This window comes from Uranotaenia lowii, chromosome 2 (genome assembly GCF_029784155.1).
Source record: "Uranotaenia lowii strain MFRU-FL chromosome 2, ASM2978415v1, whole genome shotgun sequence".
NCBI lineage: Eukaryota > Metazoa > Arthropoda > Insecta > Diptera > Culicidae > Uranotaenia > Uranotaenia lowii.
In genome coordinates, this window is record NC_073692.1 from 198,283,843 (window position 1) to 198,308,842 (window position 25,000).

The following is a 25,000-nucleotide window of genomic DNA, read 5'->3' on the forward strand; positions in this document are numbered from 1 at the left end:
TCTTTTTACACCCGAAAACCAAATCTAAACAAACAATCATAGCAGCAGCCTCAACAATCTGCGTTTTCTTATCTCTCCCTCTTAATTACAGAAGTAACAAGCAATCAGAGCACCAGCCTTAACAATATGCGCTTTTTCAGCCTCTCCGTCTTATTTACCGCAGCTGGAACTATTTCTGAACAATCTGAGCATCAGCTTTGCAAATCTGTGCTCATGTTACGAACTATACCAATTCGTGTTTTAACGACTCTTCTGAATCTCAACTTCGAGATTCACTTAGACACGTCTATCTCTCATTCGATCATTAACTGACTTTGTTTTGCATACCCGATAAGGAGAGCATATCAAAATAAGAACCTAAACATATCTCAACGAGATATTTATATCTATTTCAGTTAGAATATTGTTCTTATAATTTTCGACTCTACCCGATCAGGAGAGCATATCAAAATAATAACTCAAACGTATCTCACCAAGATATTTACATCTGGTTCAGTAATGATAAAGTACTCTAAATTTTCGTTTTTAAGTTTCTCCAATCTAAATAATATCTTATTCTGATTGACAGACTTGAATGGGGTTGAGCTCATTTTCAATGATAAAGATTTTTTTTTTCGAATTGTCCTAAACTAAAATGATTATATCATATTTTGATATACGTGCAACTTTTTCTGAAACACGGACATCGAAGTCAACGGCCCAAACCGTGCATTAATGAGTTTCGCTCAACAGATCCATAAAGTTGAATCCAATTTTTGGGAAATCGAAAATGGAGCATGGTTTTAGCATGTAATGTGGTTTATTGACATTCTACTAGAAAGTTGTCTCGAAGCACTCATATCTTGATAAGTTATAATTTTGGTAGGTTTTGTTCAGTCCAATATCAAACTATGCTATCTGAATGAGATATCAAAAATTGATATAATTTAGCTATGATCGTATAGATTTTTTGATATTATTTGAGATATTTTAACATCCTACGAGTACTGAATAATAAATCATTTAGATAGGAAAAAATTAACATCAAAATATCTCATCATGATATAATTTAGTTTTTCCCTCCTGATCGGGTAAGGTTCTTGAATCTTGGTTATATCTTGTTTTGATTGGCATTCTTGAATAGGATTGAACTCACTTTCAACGATAAAGAATTTCTTCCAAATTGTGATAATATATTATAACCGTATCTTATTTTGATATGCGTACCCGATCAGGAGGGGAAAAACAAAATTATATCAAGATGAGATATTTTGATACTAATTTATTTTCTATCTAAATGAGTTATAATTCAGTACTCGTAGGATGTTAAAATATCTCAAATTATATCAGAAAATCTATACGATCATAGCTAAATTATATCAGTTTTTGATATGCTCCGATCAAGATTATATCTCGTTCAGATAGCATAGTTTGATATTAGGCAGATCAAAACCTATCAGAATTATAACTTATCAAGATATGCATGCTTCGAGAAAATTTTCTAGTGGAATGTCAATAACCCACATTATTTGCTGAAACCATGTTCCATTTATGGTTTCCTGAAATTTGGATTTTATTTCAAGAATCTGTTGAGCGAAACTCATTAAAGTACGATTTGGGCCGTTGACTTCGATTTCCGTGTTTCAGAAAAAGTTGTTCGTATATCAAAATAAGATATAATCATTTTATTTTAGGACAATCCGAAAAAAATCTTGATCATTGAAAATGAGCTCAACCCCATTCATGTCTGCCAATCAGAATAAGATATAATTCATATTGGAGAAACTTAAAATCTAAAATTTTGAGTACTTAATTATAACTGAATCAGATGTTAATATCTTGGTGAGATACGTTTGAGTTATTATTTTGATATGCTCTCTTGATCGGGTATAACCTTCCATGAAACACGGACATCGAAGTCAACGGCCCAAACCGTACTTTAGTCAGTTTAGCTCAGCAGATTCTTAAAATTGAATCAAATTTTTGGATAAAAAAATGGAGCATGATTTTAGCAAATAGCGTGGGTTGCTGACTTTCCACTAGAAATTTTTCTCAAAAGATTCATATCTTGATAAGTTATAATTTTGATAGGATTTGTTCTGCCTAATATCAAACTATGCTATCTGAACCAGATTATAATCTTGATAGGAGCATATCAAAAACTGATATAATTTAGCTATGATCGTATAGATTTTTTGATATAATTTGAGATATTTTAACATCTTACGAGTACTGATTTATAACTCATTTAGATGATTGTATCCCATTTACCCGAAAACCATTGCCCAGCATGAATTTTTCCCAGAATGACAAATACCCGAAATCAAACCCCAGAATGAACCATTTCCCAGAAAAAAATTCCCCAGAATGCACCATTTACCAGAAATTTTTTTCCCAGAATGGACCATTTCCCAGAATTTTTTTCCCCAGAATTAAACATTTACCAGAATGGCACAAATCCCAGATTTTGTCCCCTAGTATTTTTATTTGTTTTTTTTTTCTAATGAATTCTTGAATATTTCATATGATTCGAAATTAATTTTTTCCAAATAATTTTTAAATGAAACTACTACTTTGAAATTTTCCAACGAAATTTATTTTATAACCAATACTGTGCTTTGTTTATGGTTTTGGTACTTTAATTGATTCAATGCTTACCATGGTCCTTTAAAAAACCGTTTTGGTATCCGACTCCTCACGCTGCGCGTTCGAACTTGAAAGACGTTTTGTCCTTCACGCTGTCGCGTGGCGGACGGGGCTAAGGGATCACCCCTAGTTTTCACGCAGACCTAGGAAGCCCCGGCAGACCTAGACCAATGTCTTAGGGCCGCCGCTTCCGACGGCGGGTCGGCGGCCTCCTCGGATTTGGGAGCTTCGGCGGCTTTGTGCCGCCTCAGCCCCTTCATCCTCGTTGGTTGCGGCTTTGCCGCAAAAGAATAAAGTTATGAAACCCCGTTTTTTTTGTAACTATTCTTTTTTATTAATAATTTCTAGTAAGGATAAATGTTTTCAATTTTCTGGGAAATGGTACTTCTGGCGAAAAAATTTCTGGTACATGATTCATTCTGGTGAAAAAATTTCTGGGAAATGGTACATTCTGGCGAAAAATTTTCTGGGTCTTTCTGGCGATTGGAATTCTGGGGATTTTTCATTCTGGGCAATGGTTTTCGGGTAAATGGAGTACAACCATTTAGATAGAAAAAAGTTAGTATCAAAATATCTCATCTTGATATAATTTTGTTTTACCCTCCTGACCGGGTAGTGTTGCCAAAAACAAACGTTGCCATAGAATTTTTTTATTTATCTTCAGTGTTGCCGAATTTAATTATTATTTTATTTTAATTTTATTGTAATTTTCTTGAACAATTAGATTCGCATGTCCTTTATTTTTTGCATATTCTTCATCTCATCTCTACGCATCTGAACAGTAATTTTATTTTAGTTCTACATTATCTTCATCATTCTTGGAGGATTTTAAATATGTTTATGGACATGCCCCTCTTTACTCCTTTTAGTGGGCTAAAGAAGAATGTTTTACTAAAATTTGTCACCGTTCGAAGCCGTCTTCCATTTTTTCACCTTATCTCAAACTTGACGTAGATGTGTCACATCAATATTTGTAGTGATGCAAAACAACTCTTACTCTTACAACTCTTCTTTTTAATGCTCCAAGCAACAGTTTTTAAATTAATTCAAGCAACATAAATATAATTGAATTAACATTTGCCTTTGGGCAATAAACCAAATAATGTTTTTGTTCTGAAAGGGGAAACAATAGTGTTTGGATTACCTGATGATTTGCTCACACTAATTTTTCCTATTTGTGTCCCGATTCATCTCCTTGTCCCTGTTCACCCCATTTCACAGTACTAAATTATCTCAGAAATGCGCAAGTATTTTGAGCAACTTGCTCGTTCAAAAAACCAATTTGAAGATTATTCCAAAGTCTTTCATCCTTATAAAACATACTTTGATGAGTCATAACTGAATGTAACGTTTCATCCAGATTTTTTTAAACAACGAATACAAAAGCTTAACTTAACTTTTTTTGGTGCGCTTATTCCAAATAATTATGCATAAAGTTTATTCTCTATCAGCTCTTGTTTTTTAGATAACTTTTGAAAATAGGTAAAAATTAATTTTAATAATTTGTGCACTTTTTGGATGATTTGTGGAATGTTACATATATAATGAAAACAAAGGTTTCAATTCAACGTTCAACTTTCTCGAGAATCGCGTGTTATTTTGACTTCTGAGAAAAAGAAAGTTGTAGTTTTCTTTTTGTTAATTTTTCTCGCATCTGTAAAAAAAACGGGACTTTTGACGAAATTTCAAGAAGATTTGAACTAAATTGAATCTTGGATATTTTTAAAACAATAAGTCAAACCATTTGAATGATATCTGAAACAGCAGAAATATTATTTTATCAAATTTCTCAACATTGTAGAATTTTTTTTATCTCTGAATCAAGAATATCAAGGAAAATTCTGAATCGTTGATTGAATGAAATATTATAAAATGATTCAAAATCATTCTTGAGTTTTCCTGATGCTTTATTAGTTTATCAGTTATCTAAGATCGATCACACCCAAAACTGGTTAATTTTAGAATTTTCAACAAATCTAAATCACCAATCCAGCCAAACCACCAAAACTAGATCTAGATACAAAAAAGTATAAAATTTTATTCTTCGATTCTTTAGAGTTTACGCTGATGAAGCATTTAGCTGTAGCATGAAAGTATTATTTTTAACTCTTATTGTTTATTAAAGTTATAAAACAAAAAAAAACTTTAATTTTTAATCAGTGGTATTTTGATAACTAGTAAAAACTGTAAGCAAAATAAAAAATAAGCATCGGGATTTTTAATAAGGTGTCAAAAAATATTTGTTACTAAAATTAATTATCAGAACAATTGTATTCTGAAATCCGTTTCATTGATTCTAAAATACTATTCTCAGGATTTGAATTAATTTATTTATGTTTTTCTACTGTTCGATGAAAATTTATTATTAGGAGAAATTATAATTGGCTTAAACTCTTCTAGATTAAGAATTTGAAATCCAGAACCAATCATTCATTACGGAATAAGGATAAAGAATAGAATACTCAAGGTTGAAGAAATTTTTTTGTTGAATTAGAGAAAACCTTAAAACTAATATCCAAGTATTATCCAGCCTGACATCATAAGCTAACCTTTTCTTTTCCATATACATTGAATTCTGTTATGGTTTGAAATAATCATTTCAAGCTTTAATTTACGAAAAATATCATGTTTTATTAAGTGCGTCGATGTTCCTAATTTGGCACTAATTGTTCCTAATTGTTAAAATATGGGTGTTCCTAATGTTAACATATGACATTTTTTTTATTTTTTCTCTCGATTCTGTTCTCGTTGAGAAGCTCTCTGTGACTTGATGGTTTCCTTTTCTGTCGCGTAGGGTGCGTTCTTTACAACCACCCGAAAATATTTTTTTCAAAATTTTTAGCTTTGAGAAAAATTTTATTAAAAACAGTTTATTTTGAGAGATCGTTGAAAATTAAGTTAAAACATTTTTTTTTGAACACCTTTAAATCAATCAAATTTATTTCAAATACATTCTATGACTTTGATAAAGTTTGGAAAACTTTGACTATGTCCATAGTTAAGAGCACATTGAAAATCGTGTTCCTAATTGTGGACATAAGCTTTTTTTTAGTTTTTACACGAAAAAAAATGATTCTTACATACTAATTACTAAAATCATGATAAAAAACAATCCGAACAAAAAATTTCAAAAAAATCGGTCGAGATTTTCAGCTTTAATCTTCCATTTCCAAACAGGTGTTTTTAAAGAAATTGGATAACAAATCCTTTCAATTTTGACATATTTTGAAACAATCCGGATTTTACGAAACAAATTTGTTAGTAAAATGAAAGTTCACATGATCCGTTTCAATATCACTTTTTTCATAATTGTGAAATATAATATGAATAGAGAAAAATAACGTCAAAAACAGTCAAAATCGAACGGTATGTTAACATTAGGCACACATGCCAAATTAGGAACACCCACCCTACAATCAGAATATGAAATTTTTCATTAATCCAAAAGCCGCAGTGTTAAGCCTTTAATGCAAAGTGTTGTTTTAAAAAACACTCACTTAAATACGAATATCTCGGAAACGCACAAGAATTTTCGGGTCAAAGGCTCACAAAAATTCTCAAGAATTGAAAGAAATTAACTCATGATATTTTCATCACAATATTTCAATGTATGTGTGAGACATGGATGAAAATGTACAGTTTAAAAAATGCAAAAATCAAAATAATTTAATTTTTTGATAAGAGTAGTTTTTGAAAAATCATTATTTCTTCAGATTTGGAAATTCTAGCAAATTTTTTGTTCTCATTCAATCATAAACATCTTCCTGCACCTAATGCATCATGTTTGGAAGAAATTTGCAAGTTCATTTAGAAATAAATCAACAATTTTAAAAATTATTTTGAAAAATCTGATTACTTATGTCTGGTTTCTGGATTGAAATTTGTGACTTTTTATACTGCGATATCATTCTGTTTCTATTTTCATTCTTAATTTCTATTCCTCAATGCTCGAAGTTTTGCGAAAACGATCACAATAAATGCAAATTCTAGATTTATTTTCTGTTCATAATTGGAGTTTCAGTTTGACTTTTGTTTATGAATCTTATTATGAATTCATTTCTGTTCCCATTTCTGTTTCGATTTGATTATTTATTTTCAAGAATGATTCTGAGTATGGAATAAATTAAACAAATATTTCATACTTATTTTTGTTTCGTATTTCTCATTTTACTTTTATTGCGAAGATCATAGTGAAGTGAAATTGCAAAAAACAACTAATCACTGATTGTTAAAACAAAAAAAAAAATATTCGTGATATACCTATCAGGGTTACAATGGATGTATTGGTAAAATTTTATCATCGAAATTTGGAAACCGACCAAATACATTTTGTAGATTGGCCCAAAAACTGACCTGTGCAAAATTTCAGCTCAATCGGACTTGATTCAGGGGTGCCTCAAAGCGCTAAAGGTTGCGTTTTTATTTTGACCCCCAAAAACACCCAAGGAAATCGGTAAAATCTTAATTTTAATTTTGATGTCAAATGACTTAAAAATGCGTAAGTTGAACTGCATGCATATTCTTTAATTTTGAGAAACCAAAATTCAGTCGATGAATTACCTTTCTTCTAAATTCGTTTATAGTTATTTTTGCATCTTCGAACACTTTTTGACAGAAGTCACTTATTTTATTTTTCATAAAAAATGATCAGTCTGTTTTTAAAAGTACACTTCTGTTACAGTTAATTGAAATATGATTAATTTTGTAAAACTTTTGCATGGTACTTTCAACAATCTAAAACCATTTAGGTATACACAAGTTTCATACAGAAAATGAATATTGTTGATCGACTTACCAGATCAAGCCCAAAGAGGGTGCAAGTTTGCGCGATAATTTTCGAGTCGCACTTCTCGTTCGGATCCGGTGGCGGCGTTCCGGCAATCGGCTGTGGCCTCGGTCTAGTGGCCGTCCCGGTATTGGTTGCGTTTGGCCCTCCGGCGGCATTATTCGTTGGCCGTGTTGCTATTTTTGGGATGGTCAAAACGATAGTAATGAGTAAACATAGGTTTTCTAAAATTAAGCATACGATCGGATCTATTAGGGAAAAGAAAAAGTGCTCACCATTAGTCTTATTTAGTGTCAATAGTCCACTGCCGACCAATTTAATGTCGTGTGATCTCCGGATGGTGCCAAGTCGTTTTCGTAGATTCCAACCTCGCCAGGTCGCCTGAATCATGGTGGCGCTCTTCATTCGAACTTCGGCCCGTACATTCTCCAAATGTTGGCGGATTCCTTCACTGAGAAAAATGTGGCGCTTTCCTGGGGCCCATTGAAGCGTCACCGATCCATCCAGTTCCGGGGGGTTTTCCAAGGCAAAGTCCAGTATCAGTTTGCAATCCTCCAGCGCCTTTTCCTCGCATCGGCGCAACAATCGGAAGGGGGCCAACATTCGATACCGTGCGGTAAACTGCTTGAAGCGCATTCGATGCGGGAAGCCACTGGCCATTAAATTCACGGTTTCGAGCACCTGAAGGGCGCGGATTTGCCGCACAACCGTTCCTCGATCGAATGCGCCCGACTGCTCGTTGGTGTTGCTCCGGATGCATCTCACGAAATGGGGACGAGCATGCACCAGCGTCCTCAATAAATTATCCAATCTGGTGTGGAAATCTTGCGTCAGCGTTGATACCGGTTCGTCTCCATTTAGCAGATCGGTGTGAGACGTCGGCGCAATTCGGAAGCTCAAACCACGTGGAACGTTTTCCTGTGCGTAGAGCGCCTTCAACTCCGTCCCAAACAGGTGCGTGGCAAATCCGAAATTGCACGTGTGCTTGTAGAACACCGACACCAAATCGTCCGGAACCACATCACGGTTGGTGTCCAGGAAATCGGTCGTATCGTACTCTACTCTCCCGGCAAAATGTCTTATGGCAAACATGCGCGGGTCAAACGAATCCGAAATCCTTTGCTCCAGCCGCACCGAATTCCTATGCTGCACCTTAATCTTGGCAACGTAGCTTTCGGCAGTTCCTCTCACAGAACACTCGGCATCCAGCATACTCAACAGTCCGGTCCTCAACGAAGATATCAAATCGATACAGGGAACATTGTCCACGTAGTCGACTTCCGCATCGCAGATGATTCCTTCCTCCCGGCAGGATTCGACCGAACTCTTGAAGATGTGGGTGTTGTAGAAATGTTGCATCGTTTCAGCGCACAGGTTGATACACAGATGTTCCAGTTGAGCCGGGCGGGGTTCCTCGAAGCCGAACATGTCCAAAATTCCTTTAAGAAAAATAATATTGGTAGAAATTGTAAAAATTTGGTGCTAAATAACAAATCACTATCACAAGTGGCAGGAGTATAAAAAATCAATTTCATACAGGAAAGTTTGAGGAAAGCAAACGATCTGATGCTTTTTCAATTGTATGTTAAATGTAGGTATGTATTTGTGGTAGGTATGAGCAGTTTTTACATAAAAATGGCTTCCTAGAAGATGGCTTGCTGTAGAGAACAAGTCCCCATTGATATGAGAATTTTAACCAAAAAAAGGCTTCCTAGAGGATGAGTCCCCATTGATTTGGAAGTTTTCACACAAAGGTGGCTTGCTAAAGGACAAGTACCAATTGATTTGAGTAAATTTTACAAAAGATGACTTGCTAGAGGACAGGTTCTTATTGATATGAGAATCTTAACAAATGATGACTTGCTAAAAAACGAGTCCCCATGGATTTGAGAAGCTTTTTCATAAAGATGGCTTGCTGAAGGACAAGTCTCGATTGATTTGAGAAATTTCAACAAAAAGATGGCTTGCTAGAGGACAAGTCCTCATAGATTTGAGTAATTTCGTCAAGACATGGCTTTTTAAAGGACAAGTCTTCATTGATTTGAGTAATTTAGCTAAACGATGGCTTGCTAGAGAACAAGTCCCCATTGGTATGACATATTTCAACAACAAAAAAGCTTGCTAGAGGAAGAGTTCCCGTTGATTTGAAGAAGTTTTACATAAATATGGCTTGCTAAAGGACAAGTTCCTATTGATTTGAGTAATTTCAACAAAAAAATGGTTTGCTAGATGACAAGTCCCCATTGAATTGAGTAATTTCGACAAAAAATGGCTTGATAGAGGACAAGCCAAGGATTTGAGGAATTTTAACAAAAAGATGGCATGCCTGTAGGCAAACCTTTATTGATATGAGAGTTTTAACAAAAAAAAAGCTTTCTGGAGGATGAGTCCACATTGATTCGGGAAGTTTTCACATTAAGAAGGCTTGCTAAAGGACAAGTACCAATTGATTTGATTAAATTTTACAAAAAATTGCTTACTAGAGGACAAGTCTACATTGATTTGAGTAATTTTCACAAAAAGATGGTTTGCTAGAGAGCAAATCCCCATTGGTATGGGATATTTTAACAAAAAAAATTGCTAGAGGAAGAGTTTACATAAAAATGGCTTGCTAAAGGACAAGTCCCCATTGATTTGAGAAATTTGAACAAAAAGATGGCTTACTAGAGGACAAGTACCCATTGATTTGAGTAGTTTTTATCAAAAGATGACTTGCTAAAGGACAAGTCCCCATTGATTTAAGTAATTTCGGAAAAAAGATGGCTTGCTAGAGGACAAGTCTCCAATAATTTGAGTAATTTTTACAAAAAGATGGTTTGCTAGAGGACAAGCCCTTATTGATATGAGAATTTTAACAAAAATACGTTTGCTTGAGGATGAGTTCCCATTGATTTGAGAAGTTTTTACATACAGATGGTTTGCTAGAGGACAAGTACACATTGATTTGAGTACATTTTACAAAAGATGGCTTGCTGAAATCCCAAATGATTAGAGTAATTTTAACAAAAAGATGGCTTGCTAGAGGACAAGTCCTCTTTGATTTAAGTTATTTAAGCATTAACCACAATATTATTTATTTAAAAAGCACGAAATTTTGAAATGGTTCAGAAAACCACAACATCATAATTCATAAAATTGCAATGCACGAAAAATGACATACACATAATTTCAGCTCAACCAAACATAATTAAGGAGTGTTTTAAATCCCCCTTCAAACATTGATTATTAAACCTCGAGAATTTATCAAACCGAGATCATATGAAATAAGAAAAATAAAAACAAAATCGATAATGGATTTTGAAAAGGGCGAATGGGCCAAATGTAAACAAATCAAGTTAATAGTTGAGTGAAAATGTACGTTCAAAGACCTACATTTTGATTGTACTTCGTAGTATTAAAAATATTTGATATTCAGGAAATACAGAAATCAAAATAACATTTTTTCTAGGAGCTTATGAGGCTATCACATTTTGAACACTTTTTTATCGAAACAGTGATGTTGGCGTATTTGCGTATTGAAAAAATAGATAACAATTCGATATTTTAAAATTGCATGGAATTTTGAGATCTTTTGTTAATTAAAGAAATTGTTTAGCCATATATCGACATTTTTAGAAATAGTTGTAAAATTCAATATGATTGTGATTGGGAACGAGTGAAAAGAAATGAAAGATACATGAAACGAAATATCGAAAAAGCAAGTTAAAGATGCCCCTCAAGCATTTAAATTGGTAATATGAGGTTTGGATCTAATTGTGAATGATTTTTGAAGCCATTCAAAAATATATGGACAGCGCTAGTTTGCCCAACTTTTTTTTTTGTTTAAAACCACAATTTCTCGTATGAGAAATTTTTCAATCATCTGGCACCAAAAATAAGAAATGAAAGTGCTGTAATTTTTTCTGTTAAAGCAAAAACAACTCGCAGTTTTTAGAAAGTTGTTTAATGGTTTAAAGCTTTTTATATAAAAGATTTTGGAATATTCCACAATGAATGTTAAACAGTTTTTTTTTTACATTTCAAGAATTATATTTTCTGATAAGTAAATAATAGCCAGTGGGAATAAAAGCACTCAAAATGACACTTTACAAAGTGGTTCTTTAAAATTATCTCATTGCTGTTTAAATAATAATAAAAACCAAAATTCAATATTGTTTGAGTACATTTATTTTTTTGCCATAATATTTGAAATTAATAAAATTTCAACAATCGTAGAAGTTAACTACTCAGAATTTTATAAGGTTGTACTGTACAATCGAAAGTCTAGTTTTCTGTTCATGATACGATAACCATTCAGAAATGGAAAACTCTTGTTAGGGAAAGGATAAAAAAAAAGTTCAATTTTAAATTTAGAAAGTTTAAAAAAGGATAAATTCAGGCATTTACTCAAGTTAATAAATGTTAATATGAAAATCTTAATTTTTTTTTTGTTTATTTAAACAAAAACAAAACGTAAAAAATAGGAATCTCAAAATTCGTAAAAAAACACTAAATTTAACATCAACTATTTAAAAAAAAAGGAATCTATGTCTATACCACTTAAACTATCGAAAAATCACGACAATCTGGATGCCCTGTTTTTAATGTTTATTAAAAAAGTTTAAGACAATACTTTGAGCTAAAATAATGTTGAAATCTAGGAGTACCTTTTACGAACATGGACAGCAATATTTTCTTACATACGCCTCTTGAAACTCCCACGAAAGCAATCTAACGAAAATCATATAAATATATTTAAAAAAAAATTTGGTTCCAGTTTATCACTGCTACAAAAAGTCGCGATGTTTCTTTCCGGAGAATTAAACTACGCGCCCAAAAATTAATCATCACTTAAAATTTTGACACTTAGCAGAATAGTTGTTTTTGTAGATAAGTGTTCAAATCGCTTTCAGAAAAACAATAAAATAGGTAAAAAAAAATTTCTTAATACTCTAATTTGACGCAAAATTTTGGTCATTCAGCAGTTCCTTGGTCGATTACAGCAAAATGACCTATCATCTTATAGTTAAAAAAACTGTAGATAACATAAGTTTACAAAATTCAAAAAAAAAAATCGTGATTTTCATCGACTCTAGGTCAGGCAAACAGAAACTTTGCTGCAGCATTTTAGTAGCACTTTTTACTTTTCGACAAAAAATGAGCACTTTTTGAAAAGATTTGTAATCGTTTATGATAAAAATTCGTGCCGCAACCAAACTAAATCAACAAAGCTGTTGTTTCATAGATGAAGCATGATCAGTTTGGGGAAACTTGTAAACTTATCCAATGCAAAACTCTCTCAACGTATTAAAAAAAAGTTTTAAGAATGGTCATTCTGATGAAACAAAATTTTATGCCTGCTCACTGGTTGGTGATTTAATCAGATCAATTTGACATTTGAGCGTTTTTTTTGGGTTTTTTTTCTTCTTTTTTCCACCCCTGGCATCGACTGACCAAAATTTTTTATTTTTAATCGGGCGCTGAATCCGAAAATGAAATAAAAAAATTCAGTATTTGGAACAGTATTTGAGTTATATTAAATTGTCATCTAGCTCATTACTATTCAATCAAACTTATCGAACTTCGTATGGCTTCAATGAGCCACTGCGTATGTTCCAGGATGCTGAACACCTACACCAGTTTGGAGAATCTACAAGTCGCTTTATTCGTCGAATACGTCAGTCCAGATTATTTAATATTGTTTGACCGTGTTTTTACTATTCATTTAAACATTTATTTTCGATGAATTAATAGTAAAATAATAATAACAAGTAATAATAACTCGTAATGAGTACATTTTACGCATTGCGTTTTAGACGACAATTTGCGGCCAAAATACAATATTCGAACTGCAATATCTATTTGTTTTTAAGCCCAGTCGTGTTTCAATCTCGAGGTGAAATATTTGTCTTGATTAAGGCTTTACGAAAAATATTCATTAAAAAGCAATCAGTCAATGAAGAATACAGTTATCAATAAAAAAAACAAGCATTTTTGCGTCTCTTGAGCAAAATACCATAGAATGCAATTCATGGCCGTAGGAACGGGGGGGGTTTTGGGGGTTAAACCCCCCCCATGAGGGTCCAAAAAAGCAAGCGAGGTATTCTACTCTACACTCAAAATTTTCAATTCATAATCAAATTATGATAATAGATAATCAAGAGTAACTATCTGGACTAAAAACTAATGCAAAAACCTCAAAAACACATCCCAAGATCAAAATTTTGATATAGTTTTTAAAAAATTTCTTACTTGTTCATAGAATAATGTTGTCAGATTTTTTTTTTCAGTACGTATCCGGGGTATTTTATATAAAAAACTGGCAAAATCCGGGTATTTCATTTCAAAATTGTAAACCAAAATCCAGGCAATACCGGGAAATTTTCGTAAAAACCCAGGAATTGCTTATAAAAAATCTAAAAAAAAAACTTTAAAAAACTTTTCATGATTTTTTTTTTTGAAACTTGCTGCAAAAATTTTGAACGCATAAATAAGAAAAAAAAAACAAAATAATTTGTGTCCGGGCAAAATCCGGGCTTTTCCAATGAAATCCAGGCAACCGGGTCGAACCGGACATTTCTCAAATTATATATTAAATATCCGGGAGAATCCGGTTAAAACCGTGCAACCTGGCAACCTTATGATAGAAATTCAGGTCTAAATATTAAATTTTAAATTAAACCTATTTTTGAGGTTCTGGTTCCATATTCCTAGAACCAAAATTGTATTTCTACATATTTTCGTATTTCTGATTTTGTATCAAGTTTAGGATTCTTGATTTTCAGTTCGAATTAAGAATTAGGAATTAGAAATGAAAAGCTGCTTTGAAATCCTGGTTCAAATTCGGTTTTGCATTTCTTATCATATTCGAATCATGTTTTTCGAAAATCACATGCATTTTCAATATTTTGATATAAGTTTTCCGAAAATGAATAAAAAGAAGAATTTTGTGTTTTATAAAAATGCGAAGTTTCTAAACTATATTTTAACACAAAATTTAAACATAGTTTAATTTCAAGAAAACTTTAACTTCAAAAATGAGCTTGTACACACAATTCAGCTGAAAATCAGAAATATAAAGAAGAATTTAAGTAAATTTTCCAAGTTTTGATTCATGAAAAATATTCTAAATTATATTTGTAAAAAATTATCTACAGGATTTTAAATATGGAATTGATTCTTTATGAAAAATATTTCCTGTTAAAGAAACATGTACCTGTTCTACACCTAAAAAATCTGAACTATTTTTTTTTTCGGTGTATTGTTTAACATTATTAATATTGCAGCTTTTTAAGCCTTATTTCAAACTAAAATCATAGCTTTAGGTCAAGTTTGCATCAAGCTAATTTGATCCGAAAGTTTTTTTTATCTCTTACTGTTTATTTTTGAAAATTTTATTTATTTTCATTAAAGCTCTTGGAATTTGTAAAAGTGTTTAGAAGATTGGGCTTGTTTGATTTGAGTATAGAATATAGAAGCTTTTTTTAAAGAAATTGAAGGCTACCCTAAACTAAGCTTGCCAGATGGCCCGGTTTTATCCGGGTTTGCCCAGATATTTGATGCTAAATTTCGAGAAAGTCCGGTCCGGCCCGGTTGCCCGGATATCGTGAAAAAAGTCCGGATATTGCCCGGATTTTTCACAATTTTCACAAAGAAACCAAAAAAAAATGAAAGTTTTTGAGTAAGTTTCAGCAAAATCGATTAACGGTATGGAAATTTTCAACGGTTGTTTCAAATAATTTCGCTGATTTACTTTTATAAACCTTTAAATATATAAGTGTTCCAAAAAATTTTTGGAAGTCTGCAATTACATTAATAAAATATTAATTTCTTTTTTTTTGCATTTTTTTCTTTGCTTTTATATATAATAACACCTGAATTTTGCCCGGTTTTTGCCCGGTTTTTGGATTTGAAAAATTAAAATCCATGCCCGGATTTTGCCAGGTTTCTTTGAAAAAAATGCCCGGAATTGCTAGGCCCGGATGGGAACGGAAAAAATTCTGGCAACCTTACCCTAAACAGTACATACTTATTTTATGCTCAAATCAAATAACTTTGAACTACCAGACTTTCAAACGAATTTAAAAAAATGAACCATCGATGAAAGCAAATTTCATACTTTGTTTTAAGAGGTTTCATTAAAAAAAATTAGCTCACTTTTGAGGCTAAGGACCACTTTTCTAAAGTTACTTTTTTAAGGTTTTATTGATGACACTAACCATCCTCTTGGCATTCGTGTCTTCTCTAAAGTTACGATTTCATACGAAAACTGTTAATGAGTACTTTAAAATGAATAATCATATAGATGCAAACATAATTTGTTTTATTTTTTTTATTCGTGTGTTGTTGGGCATTATTTATAGGTAAAAATTGGTCACCAAAACCCCCCCCATGAGTCGGTTCTTCCTACGGCCCTGATGCAATTCACGCTTGAGGCTCAAGCAACTCCTTCCCATGGTCAGATCTTACTGAAATTTGGCGTATGACTTTCTGGTAAGTAAATGATTAATTTCAGCTTGAAACGAGTGAAATTTATCATGTTTAATTCTTCCTATATTAAGAAAAGTACACTGGGGATCGTTAAATTATTAAAAAAAAAGGCAAATAACACTGTTTTAGTAATAAAAACCACAACTTCTTATATTTTTAACCGATTTTGTTAAATAACCACTTGAAATCTTAATTTAAAATTGACATTCACGTTCCATAGGGAATCAAATTTTTCGAATGTTACCATCGAGTCTAAAACTGCATTTTCTATTATTTTGTCTATTATAACTTCACTAAAAATCAACACTACTGTTGATCATACGCAAAAATAAAGTTCAGATGATCGATAGAGCTCGAATATACAAAATAGAGATTTTAAATAAATTGTATGCAGTCCTAGATATATGAATATAAGTACAAGTATTATTTTTATTTTTCAAAAATTCAATTTTCGGAGCAAAATTGAAAAACTGTTCTGAAGAAATGTTTTTTGAATTTCATTTTCTGATTCAGCGCCCGATTTCACATTAAGAGCACCTGTATCAGTGGTCTAATTCTTGGGTGTAATTTTTTCAAGAATTCAACCAGCGAAATTAAATCCAATCCAGTGAAAAAACTGGCAACCCCACTCGTGTTCCATTAACAGGTAAACGCGGTTTAGAACTGCGTGGAATCCGATCCAAATCTCATCAGTTTTGGATCAATTCGTATACCAGTTCTAAATAAAGTTAAGTTGAAACTTTTATAATGGACCACCGTTGCTGTTGGTTTGGTCGGAATTTAGGTCTAAACCAGCTGTTTTGACCACGGATACAGGTGCACTCAAAGTGATCTTCAGCTTACTTAGTTCAAAAATGCTGTAAATTAGTGTAATTAGTGCGCTAGCTTTTGGTGAGCGAATTATTTTACCACTAAAATTTGAGTGGGCTAACGGATAAATAGAAGATCAACTCTCAGTTCTGATAAATCTCTAAAGCGTTGATTTGGCCATTTCCTCTTATTTTCGGTTCAAAATCTAGTATCCAATAAGACTTTCAAACATGTTTTAAAAATTGATAAAAAAAATTATGGATCTCAATTTTTCATCGGAATCATAGAAAAAAGGAAACATTTCTTTCAATTTGTCCTTACCCCTGCAAGGATATGTATGAGCTTCCTCGAGCATGCATATCGGAAAAGGTTAAAAAATTCAAACTGATAAAACAGCAACATCTGCTGACTGCAAAACTGTGCAATGATTGGTGGAAGTTTAAATGAGCGGGTTTTTTCTATTTTTTTTATTTAAATACATACATATATTTTTCTATTTTTTTTTTTAAACAATCTTTACTTTTTCCTAAATGCACAAGCTGAGTTCGACAGAAATATTACTAAAACTGTCTTCAACCATCTCATTTTGCAGCACCTTTAATTCAACTTTTCAAACACCGTTCTTGAAGAGCAAGAAACCATCTAGAGTTAAACTAAGGTTGTCAGTTTGTCTGATTTTATACATTTTATTTTATACAAAATTTGGGAAAAGGCTTTATTGATATACTTTATTTTTCAAATCAAACAAAACAAAACTAATTGTGTTGCACATTATTTTCATTTTTGCTTCCAAAACTAAATTATTTGAGGAATCTTTATAACAATAATCTTGGAAGATTTTTTGGAAGCCTAGAATACGATATAAAATAAAGGTACTGCTACTGATAAGTTTTGATGATTTTTTTTTTCAATTTTTTTGAGTAATTTTTGAGTTTTGAACAAATTACCCAGACATCGTCCGAATTTTCGGCCCAAGTTTTTTAAATTAAATACCCGGATATTACAAGGTTTTTAGATTAAAAAAAAGCCCGAAACTATCCGACCCTATAGGCAAGGTTTGCGAAACAAATTTTGTGTTATGACGTAAAAAAATTCTGAATTTCAGTGATTTTACCCAAAAATTGTGTGACGGTTTTCTGTGATGCTTTTCGCATTAATTTAATTCAAAAGTCATGTCAAATTGCGTCTTTTCTACATTTTACTGAAGAAAAATCAATTACCATTATCAATTTTATCATATTTTTCCAATTCAAAGATAATTTTCCAAAATTTATTTTGAAATAAAAAATTGAATTTTGAAAAAAAACGTCCAGAATTTTAAAATACTGTGAAATCTGTGAATATTGCTAAAATTCTGTGTTCTGTGACACAGATTCTGTGATGAAATTTGGCTCAAAATTTTATGAAATTATAGATTTTTCTGTGATTTTGGCAACTTTGCCTATAGGTGCTGAAAAAAATCTGTCAACCAGAGGTTAATCGTTGTCTTAGTCAGAAATTTCCTACGAATCATTTGAATGACCTTAAAAAAGGAAATTTTCTTTGTCAAACAGTTGATTTGAGTATTTTTATCTTATAAGTCAATTTCGGAACAATACTTCTATCAAAATTGATAAATTTAAAAAAAAACGTATCTACTTACTGCCACTATTCGCAAAACTCTCCCATATGCATTTTAATCATTTTTCAGTTTATCTCAAAAATCATTCTAAAGTTTGTTTTTCAGTGTAGACTCAAAACTATCATAACTTTGTTCTCTACATATATGAAAAAATAACAAGTCATGCCTGACCCATATTTCTATTTCGACAGAATGCTTTAAAATTGCTCTTCTAATTTACGTAAATTTTACAAAAAATTATACAATGTGTGTGACAAAATAAGCATTCATTGAAAAACGAAAGTAAGACTATATAAAACAGGACAGTAAAGTCAAAAATATCAATTTCCATAATTATTACAAGCTAAATTTAGCATAATTCCACCAAACTGATTTTTATTTTAAATTACGTATGAGGCTTATTGATTGTTGTAAAACATGTATATAGTAAGCTACAAAGGCATTTTTTTTTTTATTTCAAATTCTTAAATTTTTACACCTCTCATAGCTTTTTTGGTTGTTTTTGCTGCCAGAAATAGCAATAAGAATTTTGGAAGCGATCCATTTAATTCTGAATTAGTGCGAGGAGTTTTAATTTTGTATGGAAATTTGTATGGAAAAAACAAAACTTTTCCTTCAAAAATCGCCAGAGATGTACTGAAAGTTCCAAAATATTCAACTTTGGTAACTTATACCCCAGGAAATTTATTCGATTTTATGCAAAAAAAACTTCAAAATTATTTCAATAAATTTTTGCTGGAAGCTGTGTAACTGTAGGATGGAAAAAAAAATGCTTCAAAAAACAGCATTGCATTTCCAGAGAATTAATTGATTTATATAACCTTTGCAAAAACTTTTCATGGAATTATTAACACCTCTAGCAAGCGATGCGCTAACTCAGGAAACAACCAATTCATCTCAAATTTTACATTGATGCTTGGTGACCCAAAAGGCATCGAAAAAAACATATGGGAGCAAAAAGTCATTTTTGCAGCGGTCTAACGTACACATAAAATGCATGCGAAATATACTCGCAAGGCTGTCCCATCATTATTTTCTCCTCTGCATCAGCAAATTCCAAGCAATAAAAAAAATATTGGACGTTATTTTACAACAATTATGTTAATATCTGTGAAGAAAAAAAAGGTAAAGTTTCAACCGAGAATTTTACGAAAGTTCATAAAAATCTTTAAAGCCTTACTTATGGGACAGCCTTGCCGGCAGCGGCATCTTGCCTGTTAGCTAGCGCTAAAGAAATCTCTTTTAATTCTTTCAAAATTTCTTCATTCCTATCCAACAAAAAAAATCATACTGCTGTTTCAGTTTTATAGCAACCAAGAGTAAAAAATCTAAAAATTTATAATGACTTCACAAGAAGAATTATTCTTAAATAAAATTTCGTTTATGATGAGGATTGAAAACTTTCTGAATTTGTTCAAATAAATTCAAAATGTTCTTTTTTTTTATCTCGTTTTGAACTTGTAAAGTAGCTTTATTTGACTTAGAAATATTGCATTGATTGTATTTAAAGAGAAAACAAGGATCAACTTTGGTCCACGTACCCTTACCAATCTTGCAAGCAATATTGCATAGACTTGAGTGCAAGCTTGAAGTACACTGTTGAAAAACTTTAAGGCTTTTTCTTATTGATGCGTTTCTTTAAAAAAATTTTATTGACTTTCATGTTCTACTGTGTTTATTGTGAGTAAAATTTTAATTAAGTCAAAACTTCTTTAAAATTGTTCCCTTAAAGTAATTCTATTATTTAACAGTAACGTTTGTTGAAAAGGAGGATGAGGAATCGTGAAGTAAAGAAATGGTATTCATATATTAGGATAAAAGAAGCTAAAATAACTAGCTTAGCAATCAAATTAATTGATTAAAAACATGTCTATGTTTTATCTGAGTTGTTATCTCCGAAGATGTGAAAAAAAACATTTTTCGAAACAAAGGTAACTTGATTTAGATTTCTTTCATTTTGTCCTTATGCTAGAAGCTTTGCCATAAAGGGGTGAAAATGTGAAAAATAAATGAAAAATCGTATAAGTTCATCGATAACTTTCGTTGTTGATTAAAATACTTTAACAAATTTGATTTTCGTATTTGAAAGTTTGAAGAATTTTTATGAGTGTTTCGTGTTATACATTGAACGCAATCTTGCAAGAAAGTTCCTCTTAGAACTTGTGTACAAGAAGCCGCTACTGTAACTCGTTTCCAAACGGTTATCGATAAAGCAGATGACATAGTGCTATTTTTAGCTTTCAACGTGCTCGCAAACGAAAGATACTTGAAAAATCAATTAGACAATACAAAAAGGCCACCTAAGTACGTCATTTCTTATATGATTTTTTTTTGTTTCGTTTTAAGGTTTGGCAGAAAACTTACCGATAAAACCGTCCGTGGCATGCCGCACCGCATTATTGAGAGCGGCCATCGATTTGGATCCAGCATTTCCTCCACCGATGGTAGACGCATGCTGACTGGCCACTTCTGCCTGATTATGAACCGACTCGTTGCTGTCGGAACTAAGCGTTCCCAGAGTGGATCCCAAGCTGAAAAGTGATAAGAAAAAACCCTTTAATCTATTCCCTTTTTGACACATGTCAATTTGTTTTACCGTTTCAGACTGTTGGCCCTTCTGACGATGGTGGCCACCGTTCGACAGTACAGTGCCTTGGCCAGCGAATCTCGGGTCATGTTGGACATGTTGGCGTCGCACACGGATTTTATCAGCTGACCGCGGGCATTGTGGGTCCGAATGGTAAGACCCCGGAATAGCTGAGCCGGTGGAACCCCGAGCAAATTGGCCACCGCATTCAGTTCCGTTTCGCCGCTTACTTCCACTTCCAGGCCCTGTTAACGATGTCCAATAAAAGTTATCAATCCAATAACAACGGTATCAACAATTAATTACGGAATACACCTGATTGGCTCAAAAAGTTTGCTCAGACGTAAGAAAGTTAACTATCACTGATCATCAGACGTAAATTACCCATAAATGTAGTCATCATAGCAAACTACTCACTGATCATTGATTTCGAGATTCGAACTCATGATCACTGGTGAGGAGGAAAGATACACATGACCCAATGATATGAGCCATTCATGCAATAAGATTTCTTAAGTCTTCTGGCACGAAATAATTTGGGAAAGGATTGGAAATTGGTTCAACTTCTTAATTCCCAATCTTCGTAAATTCTTACAAAAGTAAATAACAAACAAATAATCATACCTGTCCGTCGACAAACTGCACATTCCCTAGCAGCAGAACGGCTGCCAGCACCCGAACCACATCCAGGAAAGGAATTCCCAAAATGCCCAAACACGCCTTCCAGGCTTGAAACCGGGCGGCGTCCTCCTGTTCGTCCTGTCGGATGTCTCCATTTTGCAGGTACCTCAAGTTGGCCGGCGAATAACCTTCCAAATTTAGCCGAGCACATTCCTCCGAATTCAATCCGGCTAGCATCTGGTAGAATATGTGGTAATTTTTCTCGTTCGGTAACGGTCGGATGACGCGCGTCTGATCCAGAAAGTAGCAGTGAATCTTGGTCCGATAGAGGGCTCCATCTGTTACCTGGACCTCAATGAATTGACCCTACAAATAAAAACAAAATATTCTAGTGATCTTAAAAAAAAAGTCTTATCTAACTGAACTTACAATTCTACTAGACTCGGAATTGGTACTCGTTTTAGCAGATCCTAAGGATCTGAGCACCGTAAATGCCGCGGCCAGATGTTTGAAGGCATCAGTTTCCGGTCCACCGCCAGCCACAGCAAAGAGTTGCCGCAGCAGTAACATCGAACAGTGCGTTTTACCGGAGCCAGAAGTTCCTGTAATATTTTCAAATCTTGTTTAAAAACTATTTTTCAACGAAAGATATTTCTTAAACAAACCAGATAGGATGATGGCCTGAGGGTAACCGGTTTCGGCCTGTTGTCGGACCGCTTCTTGTACTATTTTTCGTAGTTGAGGAGCAAGAGGGACGGATCGGGTTGAGGAAAGTGTCAGTGGGTTGCCGACGTCCTGGTACGGGTTGACGGAAAGGAGAATTGGGCCAACGTTTGTCTAAAAAAAAAAAGAATCTAAAGTTATTATTGAGCTCAAATTTGTTGTAAATTAAAGATAAAGCAAAATACTGTGATAGCTTTGAATAAATTGGTACTGAACCTTATCTGAAATGAAATCATTTTCAACTAAATTCTTTCTAAATAGAGCTTAAGGTCTAAATATAGAGTTTAATTGCGTTATTTTTTTATTTTGGGATATCCTAAATATAATTAAGTGATTCCAATGAAAAATTTTAAATCAAGACTTTCGTGAGTTTCTTCTGGATCGCAATCTATTCTGTCTTTTGCTTTCGCTTAAATATGAGAATTTGAGAAGAATTTTCAACAAAAATGTCCACATGTTATTTTAAAGCTTAAGGGTACATATTTGATCCACAACAGATTATTTTTCTACAATATATGTTCTCTTTCAGTAATGAAGAATTCAATCAATAAAATTAAACAAAATTGAAATTCAAATACAGATCAGAAAACAACATAGGACCATATTCAAGTTCAGAATTGAATTTAAAATGCTTTGACCGATTCAGACTTTAGATCACAAACTTGAGCATTTGAATACCTAAGTCAGATTCTGAGTTTAACCTTAAATTTAGTTTTTATTGAATTGATTCTATTTAAATTTACCAATTCTGAACGCTGATTCAGAATATTTTTTCTTAATTCATCTCTTATTTTTGACGATTACACAGGAGAAAGTATTTTTGGTGCCTTTTAATTAATACAGATTTTTGTGTCGTACACCGCCATCTTTCCTCAGATTTTCATGTTAGATAGTAGTTTTAGTGAAATGGGGTTTGAAATTTTTTCAAATTCATCAGTTTTGAGTAATAGTATCAATCATTGTTATCTGATGAGCCAAAATGCCTACGTAAAAAAAACTAATTTTATTCATTTTCCTCCATTCAGTTAAGCCTTCAGATTTTGGGTATAGATTCTTGTTCTAAAGATATGAATGTACCAAGCTCGTGCAAACGGAGGAGGGGGGGGGGGTTTAGGTTGTAACCATTCATTTAATGGTTACAATAAAAATTGTGATTTTTGGGCCAGTTTGGATGAAAACTTTGTAAATATTGTAAATAAAAATTATTGTTCGTAAATGTCTAAAATTAGGATAAGATATCTACATGTTTGTGTGGTGTCTTGTCCTAATTTTAATAGCAATCGGCTGGTGTCACTTAGGGATTTAGTTTTTGTTTATTTATTTATTTGTTTAATTTTTCGTTATTTATTCATTTATTTATTTATTTATTTATTTATTTATTTATTTATTTATTTATTTATTTATTTATTTATTTATTTTTGCCGTAATCATTCATTATTTATTTAGTTAGTTATTTGTTAGGAATTAGTTTTGTTAGTCTAGTATAATTTGTTCTGGAATGCACGCTATAAAAAGAGATGTTAGAAAATAAGACACCAGCCCTCTACATGTCAAGTTCCTGTTTCGTTCCTGTCATGTTGCTGTCATCGAAGGGGACGAGAACATCACAGACGGGAAATGGGAACAGGGCTAAAATGAGAGGCCGAAAGGTATAAATAGGAGGAGCTCGCAAGACGCGAGGCTTCTTATGCAAGTTCCGGTCCGTGGTTGAGCTGCAACAGCGACGTCACACACACAACGTGACCATAACGTTTCGACCCGTACTTAGGCGGCTCTGACCCCTTTCCCCGTTAAAAAGTGTTCCGGCAGTGCCGGAAAGAAAATCAACGGCTAGTTGGAAGACTACACTTCGTTTTTCCCCAGCTAGTCGGTCGAGGTGGCTTACGTGTAGTGAACCTCGGAACAATTGAATTCCCCCAGTGCTACTAATCACCATCAGCAATTTCTTGAACACACCGGTGTCCCGTGAGTGCGTCAGGTCGTGCCAGTGAAAGTGCCCCAACCCGTTACAACCCCCTTCGGGGCACTCCGCGCTGTGGTGAGGCCTGGTGGGAATTCCGTCCGTGTGTTCTAGGGCCGACCGAAAAGCTAAAGCCCCTCGATAGAGTGAGACACTCGCGTGGTGACAGTGCACAAAGAACGCTCCCCGGACCGTGTAGTGAAACGTAGGCCTACGCCCAACAGGCCGAGTTGTTGCTCGAATTGCTCATCGTGCAATTCGACCTGGTTCCTGTAATTGCTCTGTTCCTGCTTTCGCCATTGATCCCGTCCGACGTCCTAGCCAGTCCCCCAACGAGTCGACCACCGAGAACGGCCGCAACGAGACCACTGAATAAATGCGCAAGTACTAAATCGAAAATTAAAATCACAAAATATAACCTTATTTTCTCTTGGGTCATTGACCCCTCCAAAAATAAAGAACACGTAACACAGAAAGAAACGTGAAAATCTTAGTTTCAAAAATAAAATTATGTATGGTCTTTCTTCATCCAAATTGTTGCGTCTTAATTTAAAGTGCATTCCCTAAAATCTAAAATTAGATTTTCTTAAAAGTTTCCGTTTTCTTGTTGTAAAATTTGGTTAGGTTGTAAAGTCCGCTCATAAATCATAGTTTTACTAAGTTTTGTTAAATATTTCTCCGGTGATCAATTTTGTTTCCCTGTTGAGCTAGCGCAGGGAAGTAGGGTCTCTACGATTCTAACAAGGTGTAACACCCCAAAGATTTTGTCCAAGTAAAATTTCCAGTTCTGAAAAGGAA

The 25,000-nt window shown here is 33.3% G+C and overlaps 1 protein-coding gene across 1 annotated transcript in view; it reads right to left on the minus strand.

Annotated features, from left to right (window-relative positions):
* Nucleotides 1-7,369: 7,369 nt before the first annotated feature.
* LOC129742248 (myosin-G heavy chain) overlaps nucleotides 7,370-25,000 on the minus strand; it is a 513,355-nt gene continuing 495,724 nt past the window's right edge. The window contains exons 10-16 of the mRNA XM_055734123.1: nucleotides 22,185-22,356; nucleotides 21,949-22,121; nucleotides 21,523-21,885; nucleotides 20,908-21,143; nucleotides 20,676-20,842; nucleotides 7,687-8,850; nucleotides 7,370-7,587 (exon numbers count right to left, since the gene is read on the minus strand). Of these exons, the coding sequence (XP_055590098.1) occupies nucleotides 7,370-7,587; nucleotides 7,687-8,850; nucleotides 20,676-20,842; nucleotides 20,908-21,143; nucleotides 21,523-21,885; nucleotides 21,949-22,121; nucleotides 22,185-22,356 (2,493 nt within the window). The remainder of the gene's footprint in view (nucleotides 7,588-7,686; nucleotides 8,851-20,675; nucleotides 20,843-20,907; nucleotides 21,144-21,522; nucleotides 21,886-21,948; nucleotides 22,122-22,184; nucleotides 22,357-25,000) is intronic.